Here is a 26,151-nt window from a genome sequence, read left to right as displayed (position 1 = left end):
TGAGCTGGCTCTTCGCATCAGGTGGCCAAAGTATTGGAGCTTCAGCTTCAGCATCAGTCCTTCCAATGCATATTCAGGGTTGATTTCCTTTAGGACTGACTGGTTTGATCTCCTTGTTCTCCAAGGGACTCTCAAGAGTCTTCTCTAGCACCACAGTTCAAAAGTATCAATACTTTGGCACTCAGCCTTGTTTATGGTCAACCTCTCACATCAGTACATGACTGCTTCATGTACAGCCCTCCAAACTGTTTTCTCCAAAGAGCTGAACTGGACAATGAATGTCCTGTTTTCCTCAGGCCTCTGAGAGTACCTTAGAGATCTTACGGCGTGTATTTTCAAAATCTTTGTCCCAGTTTCCTTTTCTTATGGCAAAGCCATCATGTAGAGTGGTTCAAGACTCTTTTTAAAATTATTTTTTTATTTATGACAGCACTGGGTCTTCGTTGCTTTGCACACGCTTTCTCTAGTTTTGGTGAGTGCGGGCTTCTCACTGTGGCTTCTCACTTCTCTTTTTGTGGCACACAGGCTCTAGAGTGCACAGGCTTCAGTAGTTGCAGAGTGTGAGCTTTGTTGCCCTGCGACATGTGGAATCTTCCCAGACCAGGGATCAGCATATGGGATCTTAGTTCCCGGACCAGAGATCAAACCCGTGTCCCCTGCGTTGGCAGGTGGATTCTTAACCATTGGACCACCAGGGAAGTCCCGGTCTGAGACTCTTGACAATGTATGTGAAGACAGGTTGGCTCTGGGCATGAGAGCTTCTCCAGATCCCAAGGCTGACTGGGGGACCACGCGGGAAAGCCAACAGTGAGAGAACCGAGAATCTTGAACTCCTACAACTTTTTCATTTCTTGCTCTCTTCCTGGGTGGGCTGATGATTTTCTATAGTGATGAGCTAGATTCCTCTTTCTTTACTTTTGTGTATATATATAAGTTTTTGCTTTGTGGCTACCATGAAGCTTACACAAAACAATTTATATTGGTAATAGTCTGTTTTAAGTTGATAAAAACTCAAGTTAGAGTACATTTTAAAACTTTACACTTTTACCAACAGGGGTTTGATCCTGGCCTTGGGAAGATCCCCCAGAGAAGGAAATGGCAATCCACTCCAGTGTTCTTGCCTGGGAAATCCCTTGGACAGAGGAGCCTGGCGGGCTACAATCCATGGGGTCACAAAGAGTTGGAGGCAACCTAGCAACTAAAACAAACAACAACAACAGCTTTAGGTTATTGATGGTGCAGTTTGCATATTTTTATCTTGTGTATCCATCAACAAATGATTGTGGTTTTAGTTATTTTTACTACTTTTGTCTTTTAACTTTCACATTAGTGAAGGTTTATAAATGATTAAACTCACCACCTTCATGTCAGATTAGCCTGCATCTTACTATTTATTTACCTTTATCATTTAGATTTATACTTTCACATCTTTTCCTTTTACTTCTTAGTGCCCTTTTGTTTTGGCTTAAAGAAGTCCCTTTAACATTTCTTTCTCTCTCTCTCTTTTTTTTTGGCTGTACTGGGTCTTCGTTGCTGCATGCGGATGTTTATCTAGTTACGGCGAGTGGGTTCTACCCTCCAGTTGCAGCATGTGGGCTTCTCATTGCAGTGGCTTCTCTTGTTGTAGAGCATGGGCTCTGGGGCACACGGGCTTCAACAACTGTGGTGTGTGGGCTCAGTAGTTGTGGTACACAGGCTTAGTTGCCCTGTAACATGTGGAATCTTCCCGGACAGGGGTCAAACCCATGTCTCCTGCATTGGCAGATGGATTTTCAACCACTGGACCACCAGGGGAGTCCCCCTTTTAAGACCAGTCTAGTGGTGATGAACGCCTTCAGCTTTTGCTTGTCTGGGAAACTCTTTATCTCTTCTCCACTTCTGAAGTATACCTCTGCTGAGTGAAGTATTCTTGGTTGGCACTTTTTTTCTCCTTCAGCATGACACCCTACTCTCTCTCAGCCTGGAAGGTTTCTGCTGAGAAATCCTCTCATAGCCTCATGGGCATCCCCTTCTGTGTCATGAACTTCTTTTCTTTTGCGGCTTTGAGGAGTCTCTCTTCATCTTTGATTTTTCAGTTTTACATATATATAATATAACACAGAGCTTCTCTGGTGACTCAGATGGTAAAGAATCTGCCTGCAATGCATGAGATCTGGGTATAATCCCTGGGTCAGGAATATCCCCTGGAGAAGGAAATGGCAACCCACGCCAGTATTCTCACCTGGAGAATCCCATGGACAGAGGAGCCTGGAGGACTATAATCTGCTGATGATTCTCAGTGAAATATTTTAGGGGTTGAATCTGATTGAGGCTCTCTTACGGCTTCATGTATCTGAATATGTGGACATATTTTTTTTTTAATTCTCTTGTGTAAATACCTAGAAATGGAGCTGCAGGGTCACAGGATAGGCGTTTGCTTAAACGGATTAGAATGACCAGTTGTCCAAACTGATTGTATGAGAGTCCTAGCCACTCTTCATTCTCATCACACTGAGTACTATCAATGGTACATACTCAGTAGTTGCCAAATACATGGATATTGGTTAATCACCCCATTCATTTGCTTTAGATTTGCCTGTACTACAATGTTGCTTCCTGCTAGAACTTTTAAATGTGCTTTTGGGTCTCTTTACCCAAGCCACACCATCAGTTGTTTGCCATCCTTTCCTTTAAGCCTAACAAAGCACTTAAATGTAGTAGGTATTCAGCATATTCCAAAGATTGATTCTTTGCCTTAGAACCCCCGCAAAAACATTCCAGATTGAGAGAACGCCGACTGAAAACTCCAGGTCATGCCCAGGCTTCCAGTGAAAGCCCAGAACAAATGTCTGACGTAGTTACTGAGAAGACCAGTGGTCCTTTCACTGAGGACAGCTCCCTGGTTATGTCAAGCAGTTGGAACTGATCTCTCTCTGGAGCTGGTGTGCATGCAGAGGTTAAAGTCTTGATGAGAGGAATGGGATTTCCTGACGCCGTGGGCGTGAGGTGTGAGGAAGAGGAAGTGAGGAGGACCTCGGGATTTGGGGCCAAGAAGCGATTGATTGAAAGGAAGACCATGGAGGAGTGCAGTGGAAGAGAGGCCCACCCTGCTGGGGATTCGATGCTCAAGATGCCGAGAGGACCTGGGAAATCATGGCGGGTCAATCTCCACACCCCTGGGCGGGAAAGGGGAGGAGGGGGAAAGAACATGGGAAACGGATTTTTCACAAAAGTCAGGATAAAGGGAACTGCCTCACCTCCATGCAGAGTCTCTACGAAGTACCTGAACTCCACTGCTTTCCATCTCCCGAACCTCCTCCAGCAAAGTTCTGTGGCAGGTGTTTCTAATCCTGTAAGAGACGGAAAGAGAAAAGGGACATAACACATGAGCTCTGCACACTGGGAGTAATGGTTTCTCCCCTCCTGGGTGACAGCTGGATGCCCCTTGGCTATAAGCAGTGTGGAGGGATGCAAGGCAGAATGTCCTGTCTGCATGTGAACAGCAGCCTCTACTTTTCTGGTAACCGAGAGCATTACTGCTGCTGCTGTTGCTCAGTCACTTCAGTCATTTCTGACTCTTTGCAGCTGCAGGGACTATAGCCCGCCAGAATCCTCTGTCCATGGGATTCTCCAGGTATGAATACTGGAGTGGGTTGCCAAGCCCTCCTCCAGGGCATCTTCCCGGCCCAGGGATCGAACTCACATCTCTTATGTCTCCAGCATTGGCAAGTGTATTCTTTACCACTGTGCCACCTGGGAAGCCCCGAGAGCATTACAGAGTTGGACAATGTAAATTAGCAACCAACCACCTCAAACACTCCTGACTCTCTGTGAAAGCCTAGATATTTCTGGGTATGTGCTGAGCCTACACACCACAACTACTGAGCCCATGTGCCACAACTAAAGAATCCACGTGCTGCAACGCAAGATCTCTCATGACACATCTAAGGCCCTGAGTGCCATAACTAAGACCCAATGCAGCCAGATAAACAAATAAATATTTAAAAAAAATTTTTTTTAATTTCATGAGTTCTTTACATTTAAAGTGAAAGTGAAGTTGCTCAGTCATGGCCAACTCTGTGTGATCCCATGAACAGTAAGCCTACCAGGAGGCATCCATGGGATTTTCCAAGCAAGAACACTGGACTGAGTTGCCATTTTCTTCTCCATTTACATTTAAAATTACCTTCAATATTCTAACACCTTAGTCTTTTCCCCACCCCCTTTCTGTTAAACTTAGTTAAAAAAAAAAAAAATTGAGATCTTCTAATAAGACCTTCTAGAACTAACACACACACACAAAAAAAGATGTCCTTTTCATTGTAGGGGACTGGAATGCAAAAGTAGGAAGCCAAGAGATACCTGGAGTAACAGGCAAGTTTGGCCTTGGAGTACAAAATGAAACAGGACAAAGGCTAACAGTATTTTGGCAAGAGAATGCACTGGTCATAGCAAATACCCTCTTGCAACAACACAAGAGATGACTCTACACATGGACATCACCAGATGGTCAGTACCGAAATCAGATTGATTATATTCTTCACAGCCAAAGATGGAAAGCTCTATACAGTCAGCAAAAACAAGACCAGGGGCTGACTGTGACTCAGATCATGAACTGTTTATTGCAAAATTCGGACTTAATTGAAGAAAGTAGGGAAAGCCACTAGGCTATTCACGTATGACCTAAATCAAATCTCTAACGATTATACAGTGGAAGTGGCAAATAGATTCAAGGGATTAGATAGACAGAGTGTCTGAAGAACTATGGATAGAGGGTTGTGACATTGTACAGGAGGCAGTGATCAAGACCATCCCCAAGAAAAAGAAATGCAAAAAGGCAACATGGTTGTCTGAGGAGGCCTCACAAATAGCTGAGAAAAGAAGAGGAGCAAAAGACAAAGGACAAAAGGAAAGAGATACCCATTTGAATGCAGAGTTCCAAAGAATAGCAAGGAGAGATAAGAAAGCCTTCTTCAGTGAAGAATGCAAAGAAACAGAGGAAAACATTAGAATGGGAAAGATTAGAGATCTCTTCAAGAAAATCAGAGATACCTAGGAAACATTTCATGCAAAGATGGGCACAATGAAGGACAGAAATGATATGGACCTAACAGAAGCAGAAGATACTAAGAAGAGGTGGCAAGAATACACAGAATAACTATACAAAAAAGATCTTCATAACCCAGATAACCATGATGGTGTGATCACTCACCTAGAGACAGACACCTAGAGTGTGAAGTCAAGTGGGCCTTAGGAAGCATCACTACGAACAAAGCTAGTAGAGTGATAGAATTCCAACTGAGCTACTCCAAATCCTAAAAGATGACTCTGTGAAAGTGCTGCACTCAATATGCCAGCAAATATGGAAAACTCAGCAATGGCCACAGGATGGGAAAAGGTCAGTGTTCATTCCAGTCCCAATAAAGGACAATGCCAAAGAATGGTCAAACTACTGCACAATTGCACTCATTTCACAGTCTAGCAAAGTAATGCTCAAATTCTCCAAACTAGGCTTCAACAATATGTGAATCAAGAACTCCCAGATGTTCAAGCTAGGAGTTGACAAACCTAGACAGCATATTAAAAAGCAGAGACATTACTTTACCAACAAAGGTCCATATAGTCAAAGGTATGATTTTTCCAGTAGTCATGTATGAATTTGAGAGTTGGACCATAAAGAAGGCTGAGTGCCAAAGAATTGATGCTTTTCAACTATAATGGTAGAGAAGACTCTTGAGAGTCCCTTGGACTGCAAGGTGATCCAACCAGTCAATCTTAAAGGACATCAGTCCTGAAAATTCATTGGAAGGATTGATGCTGAAGGTGAAGCTCCAATACTTTGGGCACCTGATGTGAAGAACTGACTCATTGGAAAAGACCCTGATGCTGGGAAAGATTGAAGGCAGGATGAGAAGGTAACGACAGAGGATGAGGTGGTTGGATAGGATCACCAACTCAATGGACATGGGTTTGAGCAAGCTCCAGGAGTTGGTGATGGACAGGGAGGCCTGGTGTGATGCAGTCCATGGGGTCACAAAGAGTCGGACACGACTGAGTGACTGAACTGAACTGAACCAACTGAGAGGAACCAGAGATCAAATTGCAACATCCATTGGATCATAGAAAAAGCAAGACAATTCCAGAAAAACATCTGAGTAACTGAGTGAGTGAAGTCGCTCAGTCATGTCTGACTCTTAGTGACTATCAACTGTAGCCTTCCAGGCTCCTCCATCCATGGGATTTTCCAGGCAAGGATACTGGAATGGGTTGCCATTTCCTTCTCTAGGGGATCTGCCCCACCCCGGGATCAAACCCACATCTCCTGTGTCTCCTGCATTGCAAACTGATTCTTTACCCGTTGAGCCATTGGGGAAGCCCAGAAAAACATCTACTTCTGCTTCATTGACTACACTAAAGCCTTTGACTGTGTGAATCACAGCAAACTGGAAAATTCTTAAAGAGATGGGAATACCAGACACCTTACCTGCCTCCTGTGAAACCTATGTGCAGGTCAAGAAGCAACAGTTAGACCTAGACATGGAGCAACAAACGGGTTCAAATTGGGAAAGGAGTACATCAAGGCTGTATATTGTTACCCTGCTTTCTTAATTTATATGCTGAGTACATCATGAGAAGTGCTGGACTGGATGAAAAAAAGCTGGAATCAAGATTGCCAGGAGAAATATCAACAACCTCAGATATGCAGATGATACCACTTTTATGGCAGAAAGCAAAGAGGAACTAAAGAGCCTCTTGATGAAAGTGAAAGAGGAGAGTGAAAAAACTGGCTTAAATCTCAACATTCAAAAACTAAGATCCTGGCTTCCGGTCCCATCACTTCATGGCAAATAGATGGGGAAACAATGAAAACAGTGACAGACTTTATTTTCTTGGGCTCCAAAATCACTGCAGAAGGTGACTGTAGCCATGAAATTTAAAGACGACTGCTCCTTGGAAGAAAAGCTATGACCAACCTAGAGAGCATATTAAAAAGCAGAGACATTACTTTGCAGACAAAGGTCTGTCTGGTCAAAGCTATGGTTTTTCCAGTAGTCATATATGGATGTGAGTTGGACCATAAAGAAAGCTGAGTGTGGAAGAATTGATATTTTTGATCTGTGGTGTTGGAGAAGACTCTTACAGAGTCCCTTGGACAGCAAGGGGATCCAACCAGTCCATCCTAAAGGAAATCAGTCCTGAATATATACTGGAAGGACTGATGCTGAAACTGAAGCTCCAATACTTTGACCACCTGATGTGAAGTGCCGACTCATTAGAAAAGACCCTGATGCTAGGAAAGATTGAAGCAGGAGGAGAAAGGAACGACAGAGGATGAGATGCTTAGATGACATCACTGACGCAATGGACATGAGTTTGAGGAAGCTCCGGGAGATGGTGAAAGACAAAGATGCCTGGTGTGCTACAGTCCATGGGGTTGTAAAACGTCAGACATGACTGAGCAACTGAACAACAACAAATCTAATAATATTGGCTCAGACAATAAAGGAATCTGCCTACCATGCTGGAGACCCAGGTTCGATTCCTGGGTCAGGAAGATCCCCTGGAGAAGGGAATGGCTAACCACTCCAGATTCTTGCCTAGAGAATCCCATGGGCAGAGAAGCCTGGTGGGCTATAGCCCATGGCATTGCAATAGAGTCAGACACGACTGAGTGTCTAACACTTTTTTAATCTGATATTTAAATATTCTGAGAGAATTGTATTTGAAAGACTCTTATGCCAAATTCTTTGAAAGTAAAGAATGCCTTTCTAATTTCAATATTTCCCTTCTAGTTCTTATTTTATCATTAATTCTTTATCTGTGATCATCTGGTATCATATTTTGTTTCCTGTAAAGTAGATAAGCGTTCCACACTAAAGAGTGAAGAAATAGGCCCTTTTCAGAAAAAATTATGAACTTTATAATATCACCACCAAATTTCCCTCTCATACATTTGATTCCATCTTTTTTTCCTAAGTTGATTGTTGGTAAATCTCCAGTGGCAAAAAGCAAAGGGCATTTCCTTCCTTTAAAACCTCCATGACATTTAATATTCACAGGGTGGCATTAAACTAAGTGTTTAATTTGAGAGCCATACAATTGTAAAGGATAATTAACTATGATAATATATTCTCTGGTTACCACTTCATTTTTCAACTTACGATTTCCACGCTACATTTTGAATCAGGCATGCAATCGGGACTATGAAAAAACCCAGCCAAAAGTGTGGACACACCAGAGCCATATTGACCTGCAAATAAGCAGAGATAAGGGGCATTTAAATAAGAATCTTTTAGTTTGCCAACAATGAGTACCAAGAGCAGCTTTCATTTTCCTCCCCTCCACAAAAAAAACAACCTGGAGATGTCAGGAAAGGTATGGATATGAACCCATATGACTGCAGTCATATGAATCTAGAACTACTAAATCAATTAAATAAACAGGTATATAAAACCTAAATACAGTACTAGCTAACTTAATTTTATACCTTCATTGTAACGTTCAAAATGCAAAAAGAGAATCTTGAAGGCAGCAAGAGAGAAGTAAATCACCACACATACAAAAATCCTCAGTGAGATCCCTAGCAGATTTCTCATCAGAAACACTATCGGCCAGAAGACATTCGGCCCATAAATTCAAAGTGCTAAAAGAAAAATACTATCAAACAGAAACCCAGTTGCTGGCAAGACTGTCTTTCGAAAGTGAGAGGGAGAGATTTAGAGCACACTCACCTGTCCTGTCATCTCAGGAGCAACAGGAACAGTGGGCCAGAGGGAGGAGTAAACCGCAGAAAAACCCAGCCAAATCATTATGCTGCCCCAGATGGCGAAATGGGTGAACTGCAGACAGAGGGGCAGCATGAAGATATTTCAGTCTCCTCTATTTAAAAGGACATTGTTTAAAAACTCTGTTAATCAACTATCAAAATCCATTCGTCCAAATCATAAGTTTTCATATGAAGAAGTTGATAATTTTTCAATTTGTTGCTGTTTGAGACTTCCTAACATCTTTCTCAGAATACTTTGCTATGAACTCAAGGCACCGTTGTCTGACAAGTATCAAAAACAACTGTACCTTGTTCACCCAAGCCAAGTGGTGTTCAGAGTCTTCAGCAAAAAGATCAACTCTCAATAGATGTGGTTAATTACAATTGGTGGGTGATTTAATGAGACTTGGGCTTCTGCTTATTAATACAAAGTTCTTTACAGTAAAAAAAAAAATTTAAATACAAATCATTGAGAGGTAAAAATTTGAATGTATCATACTTGCTCCATGTGAATAACTGTGGAACAATGGCAGAAGTTGTGATCCTTAAACTGACCGGAACTGGTAGGTTTTGTGTACGTATCAACTGTATATGCCATTCTGGCTGAGACTGCAGCTGAAGGACCGCTGACCAGGACTGAGTCTGGGAACTGGTACCAGATTCTCCAATGACAGATGCTAAAATAGTAGACCCTTCTGTGGATCTGATCTGTTGCTCTGAGCAGTTGGTGTTAGCAGGGGAATAGTGAAGAAAATGACTAGGAAACCTGTGTTCTACCCTTGGCCACAGTGGGTACACCACTTAAACTGAGCAGGCCTAAGATGTATTATCTATACATAATAAGGCAACTGGCTAGACTAGATCAAATGTTCTTATCCTAATTGTTTTTGTTTAGTTGTCAAGTCATGTTCGACTCTTTGAGACCCTGTATACTGTAGCCCACCAGGTTCTTCTGTCCATGGGATTTCCCAGGCAAGAATACTGGAGTGGGTTGCAATTTCCTTCTCCAGGGGATCTTCCCGACTTGGTAATTGAACTTGTGTCTCCTGTGTCTCCTGAATTGCCAGGAGGATTCTTTACCACTGAGCCACCTGGGAAGCCCTCTTATCCTAATAGGATTTTGGTTCTTTTCCTCAATATTTTTTGTTCAGAGATGACTCATTACTTAGTCATCTCTGAAAAAAAACTGTAGAGAAAAAACCCCAAATCTGCTACTTCTCAGAGTATATGTTATTTGTTTAGGAGTCATTTTCAAAGGCACTTTTTCACACTCCTTAAAAATAACCTCTAACCCAAACAATTCTTTCTCCGATTAGAGTAAACAGAACTGGTCTCTTGAGGACTCTGTCTCGTGATAATACAGATGATGGAGAAGAGGATCAGTTTGAAGCTATGAACTTCCAACTCTTCAGAACTGCAGTGAGTTTTCCTGTAAGAGTTCCCTTCGAGTTGACATCATGCATCATATGCAATGTGAGGTATTTCTGTGTGCCTTGGAGAGTATTTTCAGACGGGTCTCTGTTGGGTCTTCTGGGGGCAGCCAGCCCCCACTGCTGCTTAGAGCTGTGTCCTGTGTCTCTCCGCCCTTGCTCGCTTTCTGCACCTGATCAGTGGCTTCCAGCATCACCCTCCTCCTCATGAAGACACTGCCACCTTGGCCCTCCCCATAGGCAGGGCAGCATCAGCACAAAGGTGAGAAACAGGCCCTTCTCTCTCCTGCCTCCATCCCCACTCCTTCTTAACCCCCAGGTGAGCTGGAAGGCAGGAACCCAATCCATCTTAGGCCAGAAGAGATACCTTGTGTAGTTCTAAGTGTGCTTTGGCCTTGAACTATTGCCTTACTCACAAATGAGGTTCAGTATATGCGGATGACAGAAGTGGTCTATGCCCCATGAATATGGTATAATACAATTAGATTGCCTTATGATTTGTAATAAAATATTTTTGCTCATAACTCCTCGGTTCTAACTTAGTGTTGGGGTCCAGTAGGGATGGTGGCAGTCAGAACCCTGAATTGATTGCATCAGAAAAGGAATATGTCATAGGCTGTATCAACTTAGTTCTTCAAAAGTGACAAACACGAAAAAATTCATTTTCTCTCAGAAACTTTTTGAGTACAACTTGAGACACAACTTATTTATAGATGTAAATATGTATGTGCAGGTACACATACAATTTATTTAAACTACTGATGTCATAAAAACTAAAATTCTGCTTAATTTATAAGAAATTACACTTGTAATAGTATCCTGAGGAAATCATTACTCATATCTGTAAGTACATCTGTATTGATAATAGTATTCATTATATATCATTTACAGTAACTAAAGTTAAAATAATTATTCTAAAAATAATGCAAAATTTTTTAATAAATAAAGTAATGCAAATAACAAGCATCCATGTGCTGAAATATTATCCCATCAATTAATAAGGCATAAAAGTTAAAAATATGGAAAAATATTAAAGATCTGTCATTAAGTGAATAAAAGCAACTTGTAAAATATTAGGTACATTATAATCTTGTTTTTATAGAGGGGTGGGAGGAGACTACATAGAACAAAGACAAAGAGTAGAAGCCAAAATGTCAACATCATTGACACCGAAAGGAATAAGCAATATGTATTTTCCTTTTTTCTGTATTTGCTAAATTCTCTCTTATCATTCTATACTTGGATAATAGTGAGTTAAGGGTCTCAATTAATGTCATGATAAATTGAATCTGTTTCAAACATAAGGCAGGAAAATGAATATTCCACAGCCATTAGATGACTAGTATGCCTTTCTTCCAGTTTAAATCATCATTCAAACATGTAACACAAGAAGTAAAATGTGGAGACCAGAAAAGAAATGCTTATTACTTTTCTGAAGCTGACAAAGGACATCAGCGTGCCAACAACTATACTAGATTGAGGAAATATCTTAACAAATACTCACTTTATTCCAAGACATCGTCTCCAAACCAGCTTTCAGACAAACGGTGACAACAACATACTATGTGAGGCGCCAAGTGCAATGGGAAGGGAAAGAGATTGGAGAAAAAGTATTAAAACTTTCCATCAGAATCTGCACCTCCACACCTGTTTCCTGACCCTCACCCCATGGCTCTCCACCACATCTGCTGAGCTGTGGTGTCATTAGGTTGCTAAGTGTTTTGCTGCATTTTAGTAATGGAGAAAATGCTACACTTTTCAATAAGTGCTCCTTATTTAGCAGCTCTGTACCATATGATCCATGCTTATGTCTTCAGCTCTTCTATTTATATTCTTTATGAACAATGTGGAAGATGTGACTCAGATTAGAAGTGGATTGTAATCTCTGTAACTGTGCTGACCCTCAAAGCAAAAACTGCAAAACTATCATTTTGCTGACTAGATCAGAAAGTGTGATATGACCACGCCCACTGGCCTTGAGTTATGACAGGGAAGCAAATATTTCTATCACTAAATTTCTGCCAACTCTACTGGGGATAAATAGGCAAGGCTTTTCAAGATTCACAATACCCTCTGATCCAGAAATTACACTTCTGGAAATTTATCCTAAGATATAGTTACTCGTGGGCATAAAGGATCATCTTTGCAGCATTGTTCATAGTGGCAAAGGATCCCAAACAACCTTCACATCCACTAACTGGAGACTGTTGAATAAATAATGGTGAGTTATCTACACAAGCAGCTCTGAAAGGTAGACTTTCATGGGCTGATTTGAAGCCATCACCAAGGCAAGTTATGTAATGACAAGACACAGAAGAGCACCCCCTGCATGAACAACAACAAATGTATATGCATTTCACATTTCTAGAAACATAAATAACACAACCATTATAACAGTGCCTTCTTGAAAAGTCACTACTGTCTTATAATGCTTTAACTGTTTCATTAAACACTAGGAAAAGTGATAATCTACATGGATGATCTTACCGTATATATAAAATTTCCAAGGAACAAATAGTCTGTAGTGTAACCACTTTGCAAGACCATATCTGAAAAGTGAAAAAGTTATTTTTTAATCTTTATAGAGTCTGAAACATAGATTTTTAAAATTTATTTTTACTAAAGGTACTTATACTGGACACCAAAAATATTTATCAATTATTGGTCACATTTCTCAAGTGCTCTGTCAGTGACAACAATGCTTACTTTGCCTACCACAATTGTGATATTTTTTCCTTTTCTTACTTTCTCCAAAGATAGATTTAGAAACAAATAAATAAATTGCAAGGAGTACGTGAATGTGATTATTAAACCTAGTGTCACACACATCTAAACCATCTAGCAGAATCTATAAATTAAAAGTCCAAGGACTTCCCTGGTGGTCCAGTGGCTAAGACTTTGTGCTCCCAATGCATGGGGCCAGGTTCAAGTCCTGGTTGGGGAACTAGATCCCACATGCCACAACTAAGACCCAGTGAAGCCAAATAAATAAATAGATAAGGATAAATATTTTTTAAGAAACAGAAAGTTTTTTAAAACAATCCGATTAGTGATGCCAAGTAGCAAGACGAGGATTTTAAGGATTTTTGTCATCACATTTTTCACACTATTTCTTCTCCAGGATAACTAAAATAATAAACCTAACAGATAACTTGAAGTTAAAATAGAATTTCATATACTTTTTAACTATTCTTAAATCTGCTGTAAACTTACAAATTTCATTCTAAAGGGTCAATATTATCTCAAGATTAGGATAATTTCTCAAGATCTTCTTTACACTTTTTAAAATTCTCAATAAATATTGGTGGACCTGGTCCTGGTTGATATAGAAATTTTTAAGTGCAAATCCATGACCCTAACCCCAATTCAGGGAGCACGCTCATATATTTGAGGCTCACTTATTTTCCTGATTTATGTTTTCTCCTGATTTAGAACTCACTAAAACATGCAATGCCTACTCAGTCGCCCAGTCATGTCTGACTCTTTGCGAGCCTTTGGACTGTAGCCTCGGAGAAGGCAATGGCACCCCACTCCAGTACTCTTGCCTGGAAAATCCCATGGATGGAGGAGCCTGATAGGCTGCAGTCCATGGGGTCGCTAAGAGTCGGACACAACTGAGTGACTTCACTTTCACTTTTCACTTTCATGCATTGAAGAAGGAAATGGCAACCCACTCCAGTGTTCTTGCCTGGAGAATCCCAGGGACGGGGGAGCCTGATGGGCTGTCGTCTATGGGGTTGCACAGAGTCGGACACGACTGAAGCGACTTAGCAGCAGCAGCAGCAGGACTGTAGCCTGGGCTCCCCTGGTGGTGCTAGTGGTAAGAACTTGCCTGAGAGTGCAGGAGACGCCGGTTCCATCCCTGGGTCAGGAAGATCCCTTGGAGAAGGAAATGACAACCCACTCCAGTATTCTTGCCTGGAGAATCTCATGGACAGAGGAGCCTGGCAGGTTGCAGTTGGTCAGTCCACAAAGAATCAGACATGACTGAGGATGCATGCAATGAGTATGAAGTTGTATAGCATCATGGTTTCAATTTTTTTTGTTTATATATTAATGATGCTGAGCATGTATTTATTAGTTATTTGTCCATCTTCTCTGGATAAATGTCTATTAAAATCCTTTGTACATTTTTAAAAATTGGGTCATTTGTCTTTTTATGTTGAGCTATAAATCTTCTTTGTATACTCTGGATACAAATCTTTTGTTTTCTGTAACTTGTGTATCCTTTGCTCCATTCTATGGATTGCATTTTCAATTTCAGCTAATTTGACACTTTCAGCTATTATTTCCTTGAATATTTTTTTTTCTGCTTCATTGGTTTTCTCCTCTTGTTCTGGTATACCCATTGTGCTTCTATTGGTGTGCTGAAAGGCATCTCACATTCTCTAATGCTCTGTTCATTTTTCTTCACTCTTTTATCTCTCGTCTTCAAATTGTGCTGTGCTAAGTCACTTCAGTATTGTCCAACTCTTTGCGACCCTATGGACTGTAGCCCACCAGGCTCCTCTGTCCATGGGATTTCCCAGGCAAGAATATTGGAGTGGATGGACATGCCCTCCTCCAGTGGATCTTCCCAATCCAAGGACTGAACCCACATCTCTTACATTTCCTGCATGGGCAGGTGGGTTCTTTACCACTCGCACTGCCTGGCCCTTATTGTCTATTGGTCTAACTTCAAGTTTGCTAATCCTTTTTTCTTCCAGTTCAAATCTACTGTTGAGCCTCTCTAACATATTTTTTGAGTCCTTGGTACTTTTCAACTCCAGGGTTTTCATTCAGTTCTTTATCTATCTCTTTCCCTGGTTCTCTCTGGTAAATCAGTTGGCCTATGATTTAGCTTGTTGCTCTTAATGAAGAAGGGCTACTGTTTTTGAGAGTATCCTTAGATTTGAGCTCTCCCCCACTTTGTTTTGAACAGTCATCTTATTTGGGAAAGAGTTTTGGAGCTCTTTTTTACTACTGACAAAATCTTGGACCCAGTACTTTTGTGCTGGTGGTCTAGCACAAAGACACCAGTCTTCTTGGCTTGACTCTCCCAGAAATTCCCTGCCCTACGAGTGAGTTGTGATGAGAGTGACCAGGGCCCAGTGTTCTTGGCCTGTCGTGCATGGGGTAGAAACTCTGTCCCATGAATGTTAGTTGCCTGGGGAAAAGGGAGCTCTACTGCAGCCACACCCATCAGAAATCTGGCCTCTTCAATCAGAGTTGGAAGGATGAGAAATGCTGGTGGGCTGCCCTTCCTGTGAGATGGGAACTCGTGACTGAGAGCTGAGAGGAGTAGGAGTCCCATATTCCTGTCCACACCTGCTTGGAGTGGACCTTTCATCTGGCCAGGCTCCCGTGAGGAAGGGAGGGAGAGGGTCATGGCTCAAGTGATGCAGACTCCTGATGCTCTCACTGAGTTTTAGTAGACTGATAATCTTCCTTGCCTTTTGGATAATTTTCAGAGAATTTACAGAGTTGTGTTTTTATAGTTTTGCAGCTTTGGTTTTTTGAGGGTGAAGAGCAAATCCAAGGAGCTCTTCACACTACCATTCTGAAAGTGGAACCAACTCTTTGTCAGCAAGTTACTTTGCTGTATTGTTATCACTTGAAAATTTTGCTCATTTTTTTTGCTCATTTGCTTTATAAGGAATGCCCTTAGCAATATAATGGCAGATTTATTTTTTAAAGTACAAATAGACATAAACACACATAACCAAGGCTCAATTAAACAAAATATATGCCTAAGATTAGGACATGTTGCTAGTACTATCCAATAAAAATTAAATCTGGCTAAAGGAAAATAATTATATTTCACACCTTAATTTGTGGCTTTGAGCCCATTACACATCAGTAACACACTTCATAAATATATCTCCTACTTCTGGATCTATTTATACAGAAACCAGTTTGGCAAAAAAGTTCACGCATAATGTTATTTGGAAAACTGTATGTCCAGTAAAGGAGACCTAGTCCAATAATAAAATATAAGGTTAAATTTCTATATGGCTTGTTGGACTTGTTACAGTTTAAGTTGAAGCATAAAGTTTGAGAAGTGAAAGCAATAAATAGAGTAGACAAAAGTTTCAAACTCACTAACAGAGGGAATCTATGACTCAGTAGAACTGTTGTGCTTTCTATCAGACCTCCTGACTCAAATATTTATTAAAAATTAACAATAAAAGCACTAAGTTACAATTTATACATGTTAGAGGCAAGGAGAATGGGGTCTAAAGGCCATCTGTTAAATGTTCAACCTACAATCTGTTAACCAGATTATACTATTAGTTTAGGTGAATATATATAAACCTATCTTTTTAATCCTACTTTTGCTTTCTTCAGTTCTATCTGTAGACACACACACACAGAAAACAATGAAGTTACTACCATGCTCCAGCATTTTTGCAGGCAACCAGAAGAGAATGAATGAATGGACAATAGCATTTATACATTGACTCCAAAGCACCTAAAAGAAAACAAAGCAAGAAAATCAAGATAGTATCCAAGTCTAACTCTAAAAATATGTGATGTTATAAAGTTTATTTGCTGTGTGAAACACAGTTACAAAGCTAAAATGTCTTCCTGGAGACTAAAAATTTCCATGTCTTTAGTCTCCTTTTAAAAGAAATGACTGTGAAATTATAGGATAATGTTATTTGAAAAACAAATTTAATAAATATAAATATGTAGAATTCAAAGATAATGTATTTATTATAAAAACATATAAAGGCTTTAATTACCTAGCAAAAAAGAACTAATTTAAAGAAATAATAAAAAATACTTTCAATCTTTAAATTATAGTACTTAAAATATAATTTAATATCATATTTTATATGATACACCCTGTACTTTTATATTTATACCCTGACTGTGGTCAAAATAATGTTTGATATACCATATACAGGCATACCTCAAAGATATTGCAGATTTGGTTCCAGACGACCACCATAAAGCAAATATCATAATAAAGAGAGTCATGTGATTTTTTTTTCAGTTTCCCAGTACATATAAAAATTATGTTTACACTATACGTAGTCTATTAAGAGTGCATTGTCTAAAAATAATGTATACACATCAATGAAAATGCTAGCCATCATCTGACAATACAGGTTTGCCACAAAACTTCAATTTGTAAAAAAAAAAAAATAGTATCTGCAAAGCACAATAAAATAAGGTATGCCTGCACAATTTTCTTAAAGGATATCTCAATAATATAATATCTCTGGGATCAATCAAAGAAGGGTGCACATGGTTACGATATGACAGAAAAATAACAAAAATGAGTCTTTGTTCACTCAGTTCTAAATACACCAGTTTTGTTTTGTTTTGTTTTCATGCTTGCCAGGAAGACTTACAGATAAGGGACTAGAGAAAAAAAAAGAGTGTGGAAAAAACATCTTTGGCCTGCAACTAAAATTTCCTGGAGTAACCACAGCACAGCACAAAGCAGTTTTCAGGAAAGAAGCTGGCTCAAACACCAAGCTAATGCCAGACTGGAAAACCTCAGGATTCACGGAACCTTGGGTAGAATACAAAGAAATATGGCATAGGGCTGCATTCCTTGTGTTTTTTAAATTATTTTTCCTAAAGCATCAGAAAGGGAAGAGACAAAAGTACCTTTTGGAGGGAAGTTGAAAGACCTGCAATAACCTTCTGCTTACCTTTATGTTGAAGATATCACCTGTCTGAGAAATTCTGTAGAGTTGTGGGTACCTGAGCAGGCTCTCCTGACTACAGCACCGCTCAAAGATTCCCAGAGTAAAGGGTGGCAGTGACGTGAAAATCTACATAGGAAATAAGAACCTATTAAAAAGAGCTTTCAGTCTGTATCTGAGTGAGTACTGTGCCAATGTCACTTTCCTGGCTTTGATAATGTATTGCAATTACTAAGGTATCATTGTGCAGGAAGCTGGGTGAGACGCCTGGTGGTTGTTGTTGAGTCCCTTCTGTCGTGTCCAACTCTTTAGAAACCCTATGGACTTTAGCCTTCCAGGCTCCTCTGCCCATAGGATTCTCCAGGCAAGAATACTGGAATGAGTTGCCGTGCCCTCCTCCAGGGGATCTTCCCAACCCAGGGATCGAACCCAAGTCTCTTACATCTCCTGCATTAGCAGGCAGGTTCTTTACCTCTAGCGTCACCTGGGAAGCCCTTATTATGGGACTAATTCATCCTTATTGTTAAAAGTGTGACTTACATAAGGAATTTGCCCAATATATTGTATAACAGGCTAATGGGAATACAAACTGTTCCTAGCCCTGAGCGAGCTCCAGAAATCCAGCCGGCTGCTTTCCAGTGGCTTACCTGGTGGCTCAGATGGTAAAGAGTCTGCCTGCAATGTGGGAGACCTGCATTTCCCTTAGCTCTGAGTACACTTTTCTCATGCACATACAGATACATCCTCAACCAGAGGCTCAAGGGAACAGCTGCACATTTCCAGAAACACTGTGTCTCTGTAGTTCTCTGTGTCTGCAACTCTTTCCCTTTCTCCATTTCTCAGTACACTTTGCCCATCTCTGGTATTCTGTCTGGCAAATTCTACATTTCCTGGCCCACTGAACTCTACCCTCTGTGTCTTCAGTTCAGTAAGACAGCTGGGCTCCCCTGTGGGCCCATCTTCCTTCACTTTGGCCTATAAACAGGCCTGCTCTTGGGGATCATGCAATGAGCAGCCTGGCATCTAGTGCCTGAAAACTATTGTTTCATACATTTTTTCTGGTATTCTAGTTTTTTCTGTAGAAGGGTAATTCCTATAGCAGTTAGTCATGCATGAGCAGTAGCAGAAATAATATATAACCTCGAGAAGTAGCATGACAACTCATACAAATTTAGTTATCAAAGAAGGAGACAGAGTCCATCTCCGTCATTGCCAGTAACTATTTTTTGGAATGTCCTGGTCTTCATTTTTTTTTTTCACCTGTAAAATATACTTGTAATGGGATGAAAGTTAATAAGTCAATGGATATTTAATAAGCATGTCATCATATTTTATCTTCAATTGTCCATAATTATTTAAATTTTCCACTGGAGTTCCAGTTGGCAAGATTCCATTGGTCAATAGCTGTGGCTTATGTATTCATAGGGATTGTTCTCACCCAGAGGAGAGACTGTGCCACTCTCTACTCCTGTCTCTAATGAAACTTCAAAGAAAGTTTGTCAATATTGTCCTTTGTGACCAAGAGCCTGGCAGCCACAACTCTACATAGGACCCAAGCTTCCCTGGTGTAGTGCTCTGACCAAATACACCCAGCCATTGGCACGCACATGACTGCAAATATGCATAACAGTCACTGAGCACCCAATGACTTCTATTCAGTAACTTCAGTCTGTTCTGGAATTTCAGCTCCCAGAAGACAGACCTTTAGGAGTGAGGGCACAGAGCATGCAGAGTATAATGTCACTGCGATAACACAGTGCACAAAAGAGGTCATGGGATACTTGCTGGGACCCTCATTTTTATGTTACGTTTCCTAACTTCTAACCCTTTGGTGGAATAATAATACAAGAAAAATAAAACAAAGCAAAAATTAAAAGGTCATGTGGGTAAAAAGCAACTTAGCCTTACTATTTAATAAACATCTATTTTTTAATTCAAAATAATTCAAGTGATGGTATGGGATTATTTATTATTAGAAGATTCCATTAAAATGGAAACTTGTATTTACTATAGTCTTGATATAAAAATTCAGCATTTAGTACAAGCACAGCGTGTTCTATTTCCATAAATACAAATTTTCTACCAAGAGGCTTAAGAGGACATGGAATTACACTATAAACACACACACATACACACAGACACAAAGAGAGATAAATCTAAATTATATGTATTAAGTGCAAGAGGTTTAGGAAGTGTTCAGCAATTTTTACTTGACTTAAAAATATGAAAATGTTGTACAGGCAGAGTTAGACAGATTCTCAAATATCAATATTATAAAAAATACATTGCATATAAATGTTGTGTATATGCTTGCTAAGTCTCTAGTTGTGTCCGACTCTTTGCAACCCATGCACTGTGACCCACCAGGCTCCTCTGCCCATGGGATTCTCCAGGCAAGAATACTGGCGTGGGTTGCCATGCCCTCCTCCAGGGGATCTTCCCAACCCAGGGATCAAACCCGTGCCTCTTACATCTCCTGCATTGGCAGGCCGATTCTTTACCACTAGCGCCACCTGGGAAATATCATGTAGTTACTATAAAATGATTTGCGATGATTGAAACCGTGTGTGGGGAGTTTGTGCTTCTGCAGGATGTGTGGCAGCAACAGAGGCCCTAAAGATGTATGTGAGCCATGGATGCAGATGAAGGACTTAGCTCCGCATCCCAGACACAAACAGCGCAGCCCCGCACGCCATCAGAGAGAGAGGGAGAGTGTTTACTTACCACATTGTACAAGCTGATGCCCCAACGTTCAAATATAATCTGCCCAGAAAATCCGTTAACAATGGCGAACCAAAGCTGAAAGAGAAGGAAGCCAAGTGCACCGCTATGTCAGTGCTGACCTACATACACTCATATAGTAAAGTCACTTTGGAAAACAGTTTGGTCATCTCCTTTAAGACTAAACATACACTTACCATACAACTCAGCAAATGTACACTTGGACACTCACCTTAAATAAGTGAAAACTTGTGTTTACACATAAACCTATGCACATGTCCACAGCAACTTTATTTATGATGGCTCCAAACTGGAACCAACCTAAATGTCCTTCAACAAGTGAATAGTAAACAAGTGATAGCCACCTGTGCCATGGAGTACTACACAGCAGTCAAGAGGAAAAACAATTGCTCGTGCAGCAACTTGGATGGATCTGAAAGGAATTATATTGAGTGAAAAAAATCCAGTCTCAAAAGTTACATGGTATATGACTGCACTTTTAGAGAATTCATGAAAGAACTCCATTACAGGAAAAGAGAATAGATGAGCTACTGCCAGGGGTCGGGGTGGGTGTGAATATAAAGGGGTAGCATGAGGCAGATCCTGTGGTGATGAGGCGAGTTTGTATCTTTTATTGGAACAGGCCTGTATCTTGATTACTCTGGTAGTTACATGAGTCTATGCTATGCTAAGTCGCTTCAGTCGTGTCCGACTCTGTGCGACCCCATAGACGGCAGCTCACCAGGCTCTGCCGTCCCTAGGATTCTCCAGGCGAGAATACTGGAGTGGGTTGCCATTTCCTTCTCCAGTGCATGAAAGGGAAAAGTGAAAGTGAAGTCGCTCAGTCGTGTCCGACTCTTAGCGACCCCATGGACTGTAGCCTACCAGGCTCCTCCGTCCGTGGGATTTTCCAGGCAAGAGTACTGGAGTGGGGTGCCATTGCCTTCTCTACAGGGATAAAAGGACACAGAGTCACACACACACACACACACACACACGTGCATGTAAAGCTGATGAAATCTGAATAAGTTCTGAATGAGTTGTACCAATATCAGTTTCCTGGTTTCATATTATCCTGTGGTTTTATATAAGGTGCTATCTTTGGGAGAAACTCAGTGAAGGGTTCACAAGAACTCCAGTAAATATTTTTTATAACTTCTTGTGAATCTATAATTATTTCAAAATAAAATGTTTAAAAATGTATTTCCACAGCCAAATTTAAACCTTACACAGATATTTTTAAAGTCAGGATGGTAGTTACAAGATTCACTCCCATATTTTGGCTATTGTAAATAATGTGCCCATCAACAGATGAATAAATAAGGAAGATGTGGTATGTATATACAATAAGATATTACTCAGCCATAAAAAAGAAAGTAATTCTGTCATTTGCAACAGCATGGATCGACCTAGAAAGTATTATGCTAAGTGAAATATCAGACAGAGAAAGACAAATACTCTATGTCATTACTTATGCGTGGAATCTAAAAAGGACAACAAACTAGTGAATATAACAAAAAGGAAGCAGACTCACAGATACAGAGAACAAACTAGTGGTTACCAGCGGGGAGAGGCAAGTTGGGAAGGGTGAGGTGAGGTAGGGGTATGGGAATAAGAGAAGCGAACTACCCTGTGTAAAATAAGCGTGTACACTTGAAATGAATATAACATTGTAAATCAACATTTAAAACTAATTTTAATCCATTAAAAACTAATAAATAATCATCTTAAATTAAATAAGTAGCAAAGATATATTGTTTAGTACAAAGAAATATAGCCATTATTTTATAACTTTAAGTGGAATATAATCTGTAAAAATACAGAATCACTATGTTGTATACCTGAAACTGTAATATAGTGAATCAATGATACTTCAGTAATAAAAGAAAGATTCACCCCAAAAATCCCATTACCCTTATACACTACACACTAGAGAAAACATGCTTTCTCAGAGTCAATAAAGGCTTGACAAACTTTCAGATTCCATGAAAAATGCAGTTATGGAACTCTTCTTTGGTCCACTTTCAGGAAAAAAAAGAGGCCCTGCTGCCAGGCGCTCTGCCAGCGCGGCTGTGAGGGCGGGAGCCGGGGTGGGCGGCAGGGCTGGCTGCAGCGTGGGAGCCACAGCTCTGCAGCCCCCAACATGGAAGGAGAGCAGGTACAGGTTCTTTCCATGTTATTTTCTTGACATGGAAACAACACTCATAAGAAGTTTTCTTGTTCCGCTTGCTTTAACCACCAGTGTTAAGTACAGCCAAGACAAAAGGAAAGAGCTGGTGTTTGGAAGAACAAGGCCCATCCCCGCCCCTAGTGGGATGTTAGGAAGACAACAACAGCTTTGGGACAAGATTTCCAGCGTCAAGGAGGAAAACAGTTCAAAAGCCCAGAGATTTCTGGTGCCTCTGATCACGAGAAGGATCTGGAGTTGGCAGAGACACACTTTGGTTCCAAAGAGGAGTTTCTTATTTTTTTTTTCTTTAACAACAGATTATGTCATCGTAAGTAAGTCATCGTGATGTTGTGACATATTTTGCTTGCCGTTTTTTATTAAATCGATTTTATGCGAGCCACAACTTAAGGCAGCATTATGTAACAGTACGTAGTGAGATAAATAAGGAAAACACTAAACTATCAAGCTTCACATCAAAGACAAGACCTCACACCTCAAGGAAAGAAAGCATTCCTTACCTCGATGATGTATAACACGACATTCTTGTAGAAACAATAGAGTATGCATTTGGTCACTCGAAAATAATTCCAAGCTCCATGAACCAACAGAAGCTTCTCCAAGTAGCTAAACTAAAAGACAGAAATAACAGTCAATGAAGTTCAAAGGAACCTACCATTTAGTGACAACCCCCACAAAACGTCATTTTCCCAGGGTTCGCACCTCAGTTAGTTCCCACTCCGGAGGACAGAAGCAGAATGAAACCTACTCCCAGACAGCCTGACATGACTGTTCACTGTAAAGGTGAAATCAGATTGCTGTGAAATTAACTTTTCTTATTATTAAAAAAATAAACATCACTTTTTTGCCCAGCAAATCCTGCTTGCATTTTCACTTGTCACATACAAGGCTTAGAATTTGATTGGATCCACATCTAGGACCTTAATTGTGAGAAGGGACTCAGAATTACTTGATGAAATAAGATCCTGGAAGCAAGAACATCAGTCACTGATTTTTCTGTCTGATTAGGTGCATGTAACAAAGTCTTATAGGAATCAGTTCCCCCATTTCCTATAGTAAATATATAAAGAGAAAAATTTAAGTTAAAAAGGAGGTAACGTGTGATTTCTGCAGCACCCCTCAGCTACTTTCCCTCATCTGGGTTTTCCTTTTCCGTAACACTTAATATCTTCAAACTAAGTGAGCAGGGCTCACTGTTCACCTTGTTCACTGATGGATCCCAAACACCCAGGAACATGCCTAGGGTGTGAGAGGCACTCAATAAACATTTTTTTAGGATGAATGAATATTCAGGAGCATTATTCCACAAAACAAGGCAATTTAGTAGTTTAGTGACTATGAAAATTAAATAATGACTTTAGAGTGACATAAATTGGTATATATGGGGAAAAAAACCCAGCTTTTCAAAAAAGACTTCTCAAGAGTTTGGAACATGATGGTCAGGATGGGGAGGGACATGCCGAGTCATAAAATGCATAGCTACACTGAAACAAGTGAATTCAAGAGGGACGGCTTTTGTTTTCACCTAGAACTTGATATTAAAAGTCATTATAGACAGAATTCCTATTTTTAGCCTTGCAATGATTTATTTACAGGGAGAAAAAAGGACATTCTAAGTCAAAGTTGTATTTCTTGGGATGGTTTTAAAATATTAAGAAGTTTATAGAGGAAGAAGGGAATAATTTACTCTTTTCTGAGAATAAAAAGATCTAGGCTGTGAGCAAAGTGTTACATTGGTCCTCTCTGAGGAAGGGAGAGTCATATGTTGCAACAGGTAAAAAGGAAAGACAACAGACCCTCGGCAGCAGCCCATCTAAGGGCAGGGGGATGGGACAGACATAGAAGAATGTCCACTATGGCCCTGAAGACAACATTCAAGGGAGTATGAAATGGCTCACACCATGGCGGACACCCTCTCCCTCTCTCCAGTCAAAGTTACTCTCAAGGAAAAGTGAGATAGAAAAAATCTGATGGGGCTCAAAGTGGTTTCCTTAACCTGAAATAGTGTGTTAATAAAAAGGGGGGGCAGAGCATGAGTCAGACCAGTTTCTTGCATCGGTGCCTGGCTTTGTGAGGGGACTTAGGTGGGTGGAAGGAAGAAAAGAAAGCCCTGGAATCCTGCACTTTCTGTCTGATCATGATTGTAGTTGTGATTCTAAACCCCTGCAAGATATGGTATAAAAAGAGATGTGGAAGAGAAACTAAAATGCCTCTTGATGAAGGTGATGAGCACCCCTTGATGAGGAGAATGAAAAAGCTGGCTTGAAACTCAATGTTCAAAAAAACTAAGATCATGGCATCCAGTCCCATCACTTCATGGCAAATAGAAGGGGAAAAAGTGGAAATGGTGACAGATTTTATTTTCTTGGGCTTCAAAATAACTGTGGATGGTGACTGCAGCCACAAAATTAAAAGATGCTTGCTCCTTGGAAGGAAAGCTATGACAAACCTAGACAGCATATACAAAAGCAGAGACATCACTTTGCCAACAAAGGTCCATATAGTCAAAGCTATGGTTTTTCCAGTAGTAATGTACATATGTGAGAATTGGACCATAAAGAAGGATGAGCACCCAAGAAACGATGCTTTCGAACTGTGGTGGTGGAGAAGACTCTTGAGGGTCCCTTGGACTGCAAGGAGATCAAACCAGTCAATCCTATAGGATATCAACCCTGAATATTCATTGGAAGGACTGACGCTGAAGCTTCAACACTTCAGCCACCTGATGGGAAGAGCCAACTCATTGGAAAGACCCTGATGCTTGGAAAGACTGAGGGCAAGAGGAGAAGGAGGCAACAGAGGATGAGATGATTGAAGGGCATCACTGACTCAGTGGACATGAATTTGAGCAAACTCTGGGAGATAGTGAAGGACAGGGAAGTCTGGCACGCTGCAGTCCAGGGGGTCACAAAGAATCAGACACGAATTAGCAACTGAACAACAACTTAAAAAGAAAGGATTTCCCAGGGGGCTCAATGGTAAAGAATCTGCCTGTAATTCAGGAGAAGCCGGAGACATGGATTTGATCCCTGGGTCAGGAAGATTCCTTGGAGGAGGACATGGCAACCCACTACAGTATTCTTGCCTGGGAAATCCCATGGATAGAGGACCCTGGCGGGTTACAGTTATGGGGTCGCAAAGAGTCAGACACAACTGAGCACACACACAAGGTAAAACATAGTGTTTAGAGATGTACAACTGGATAAATTGTAAAGACAAGCGGAACTTTAAGATGCATATAACTACGTGAGAGGAGCCAGTGTGAAAAGACTACTGTGTGATTCTAACTATATGACGTTATGGAAAAGGCAAAACTATGGAAACAGTAAAAAGATCAGTGGTTTCCAAGAGTTATGGCGAAGGGTGGAGATGAATAGGTGAGGGTTTTAGGGAAGTGAGGCTGCTCTGTGTGATACTATAATGGTG

General features: G+C 40.6%; 1 protein-coding gene across 3 annotated transcripts in view; it reads right to left on the bottom strand.

Annotated features, from left to right (window-relative positions):
• LOC145530146 (phospholipid-transporting ATPase IB-like) overlaps positions 1–26,151 on the bottom strand; it is an 88,192-nt gene that overhangs the window by 3,211 nt on the left and 58,830 nt on the right. For all 3 annotated transcript variants that reach the window (XM_081550988.1, XM_081550989.1, XM_081550990.1), the window contains 9 exons: positions 23,226–23,336; positions 20,541–20,615; positions 17,823–17,945; positions 16,549–16,627; positions 12,664–12,725; positions 11,681–11,737; positions 8,712–8,819; positions 8,142–8,230; positions 3,237–3,329 (listed from right to left, as the gene is read on the bottom strand). In XM_081550988.1, coding sequence (XP_081407114.1) covers positions 3,237–3,329; positions 8,142–8,230; positions 8,712–8,819; positions 11,681–11,737; positions 12,664–12,725; positions 16,549–16,627; positions 17,823–17,945; positions 20,541–20,615; positions 23,226–23,336 — 797 coding nt within the window. The remainder of the gene's footprint in view (positions 1–3,236; positions 3,330–8,141; positions 8,231–8,711; positions 8,820–11,680; positions 11,738–12,663; positions 12,726–16,548; positions 16,628–17,822; positions 17,946–20,540; positions 20,616–23,225; positions 23,337–26,151) is intronic.

This window comes from Giraffa tippelskirchi, chromosome 12 (assembly GCF_054371585.1).
Source record: "Giraffa tippelskirchi isolate mGirTip1 chromosome 12, T2T-mGirTip1v1.2.pri, whole genome shotgun sequence".
In the NCBI taxonomy this organism is placed as follows: Eukaryota; Metazoa; Chordata; class Mammalia; order Artiodactyla; family Giraffidae; genus Giraffa; species Giraffa tippelskirchi.
The sequence above is the reverse complement of the archived record's forward strand: the minus strand, read 5'-3'. Positions and strand labels throughout refer to the sequence as shown.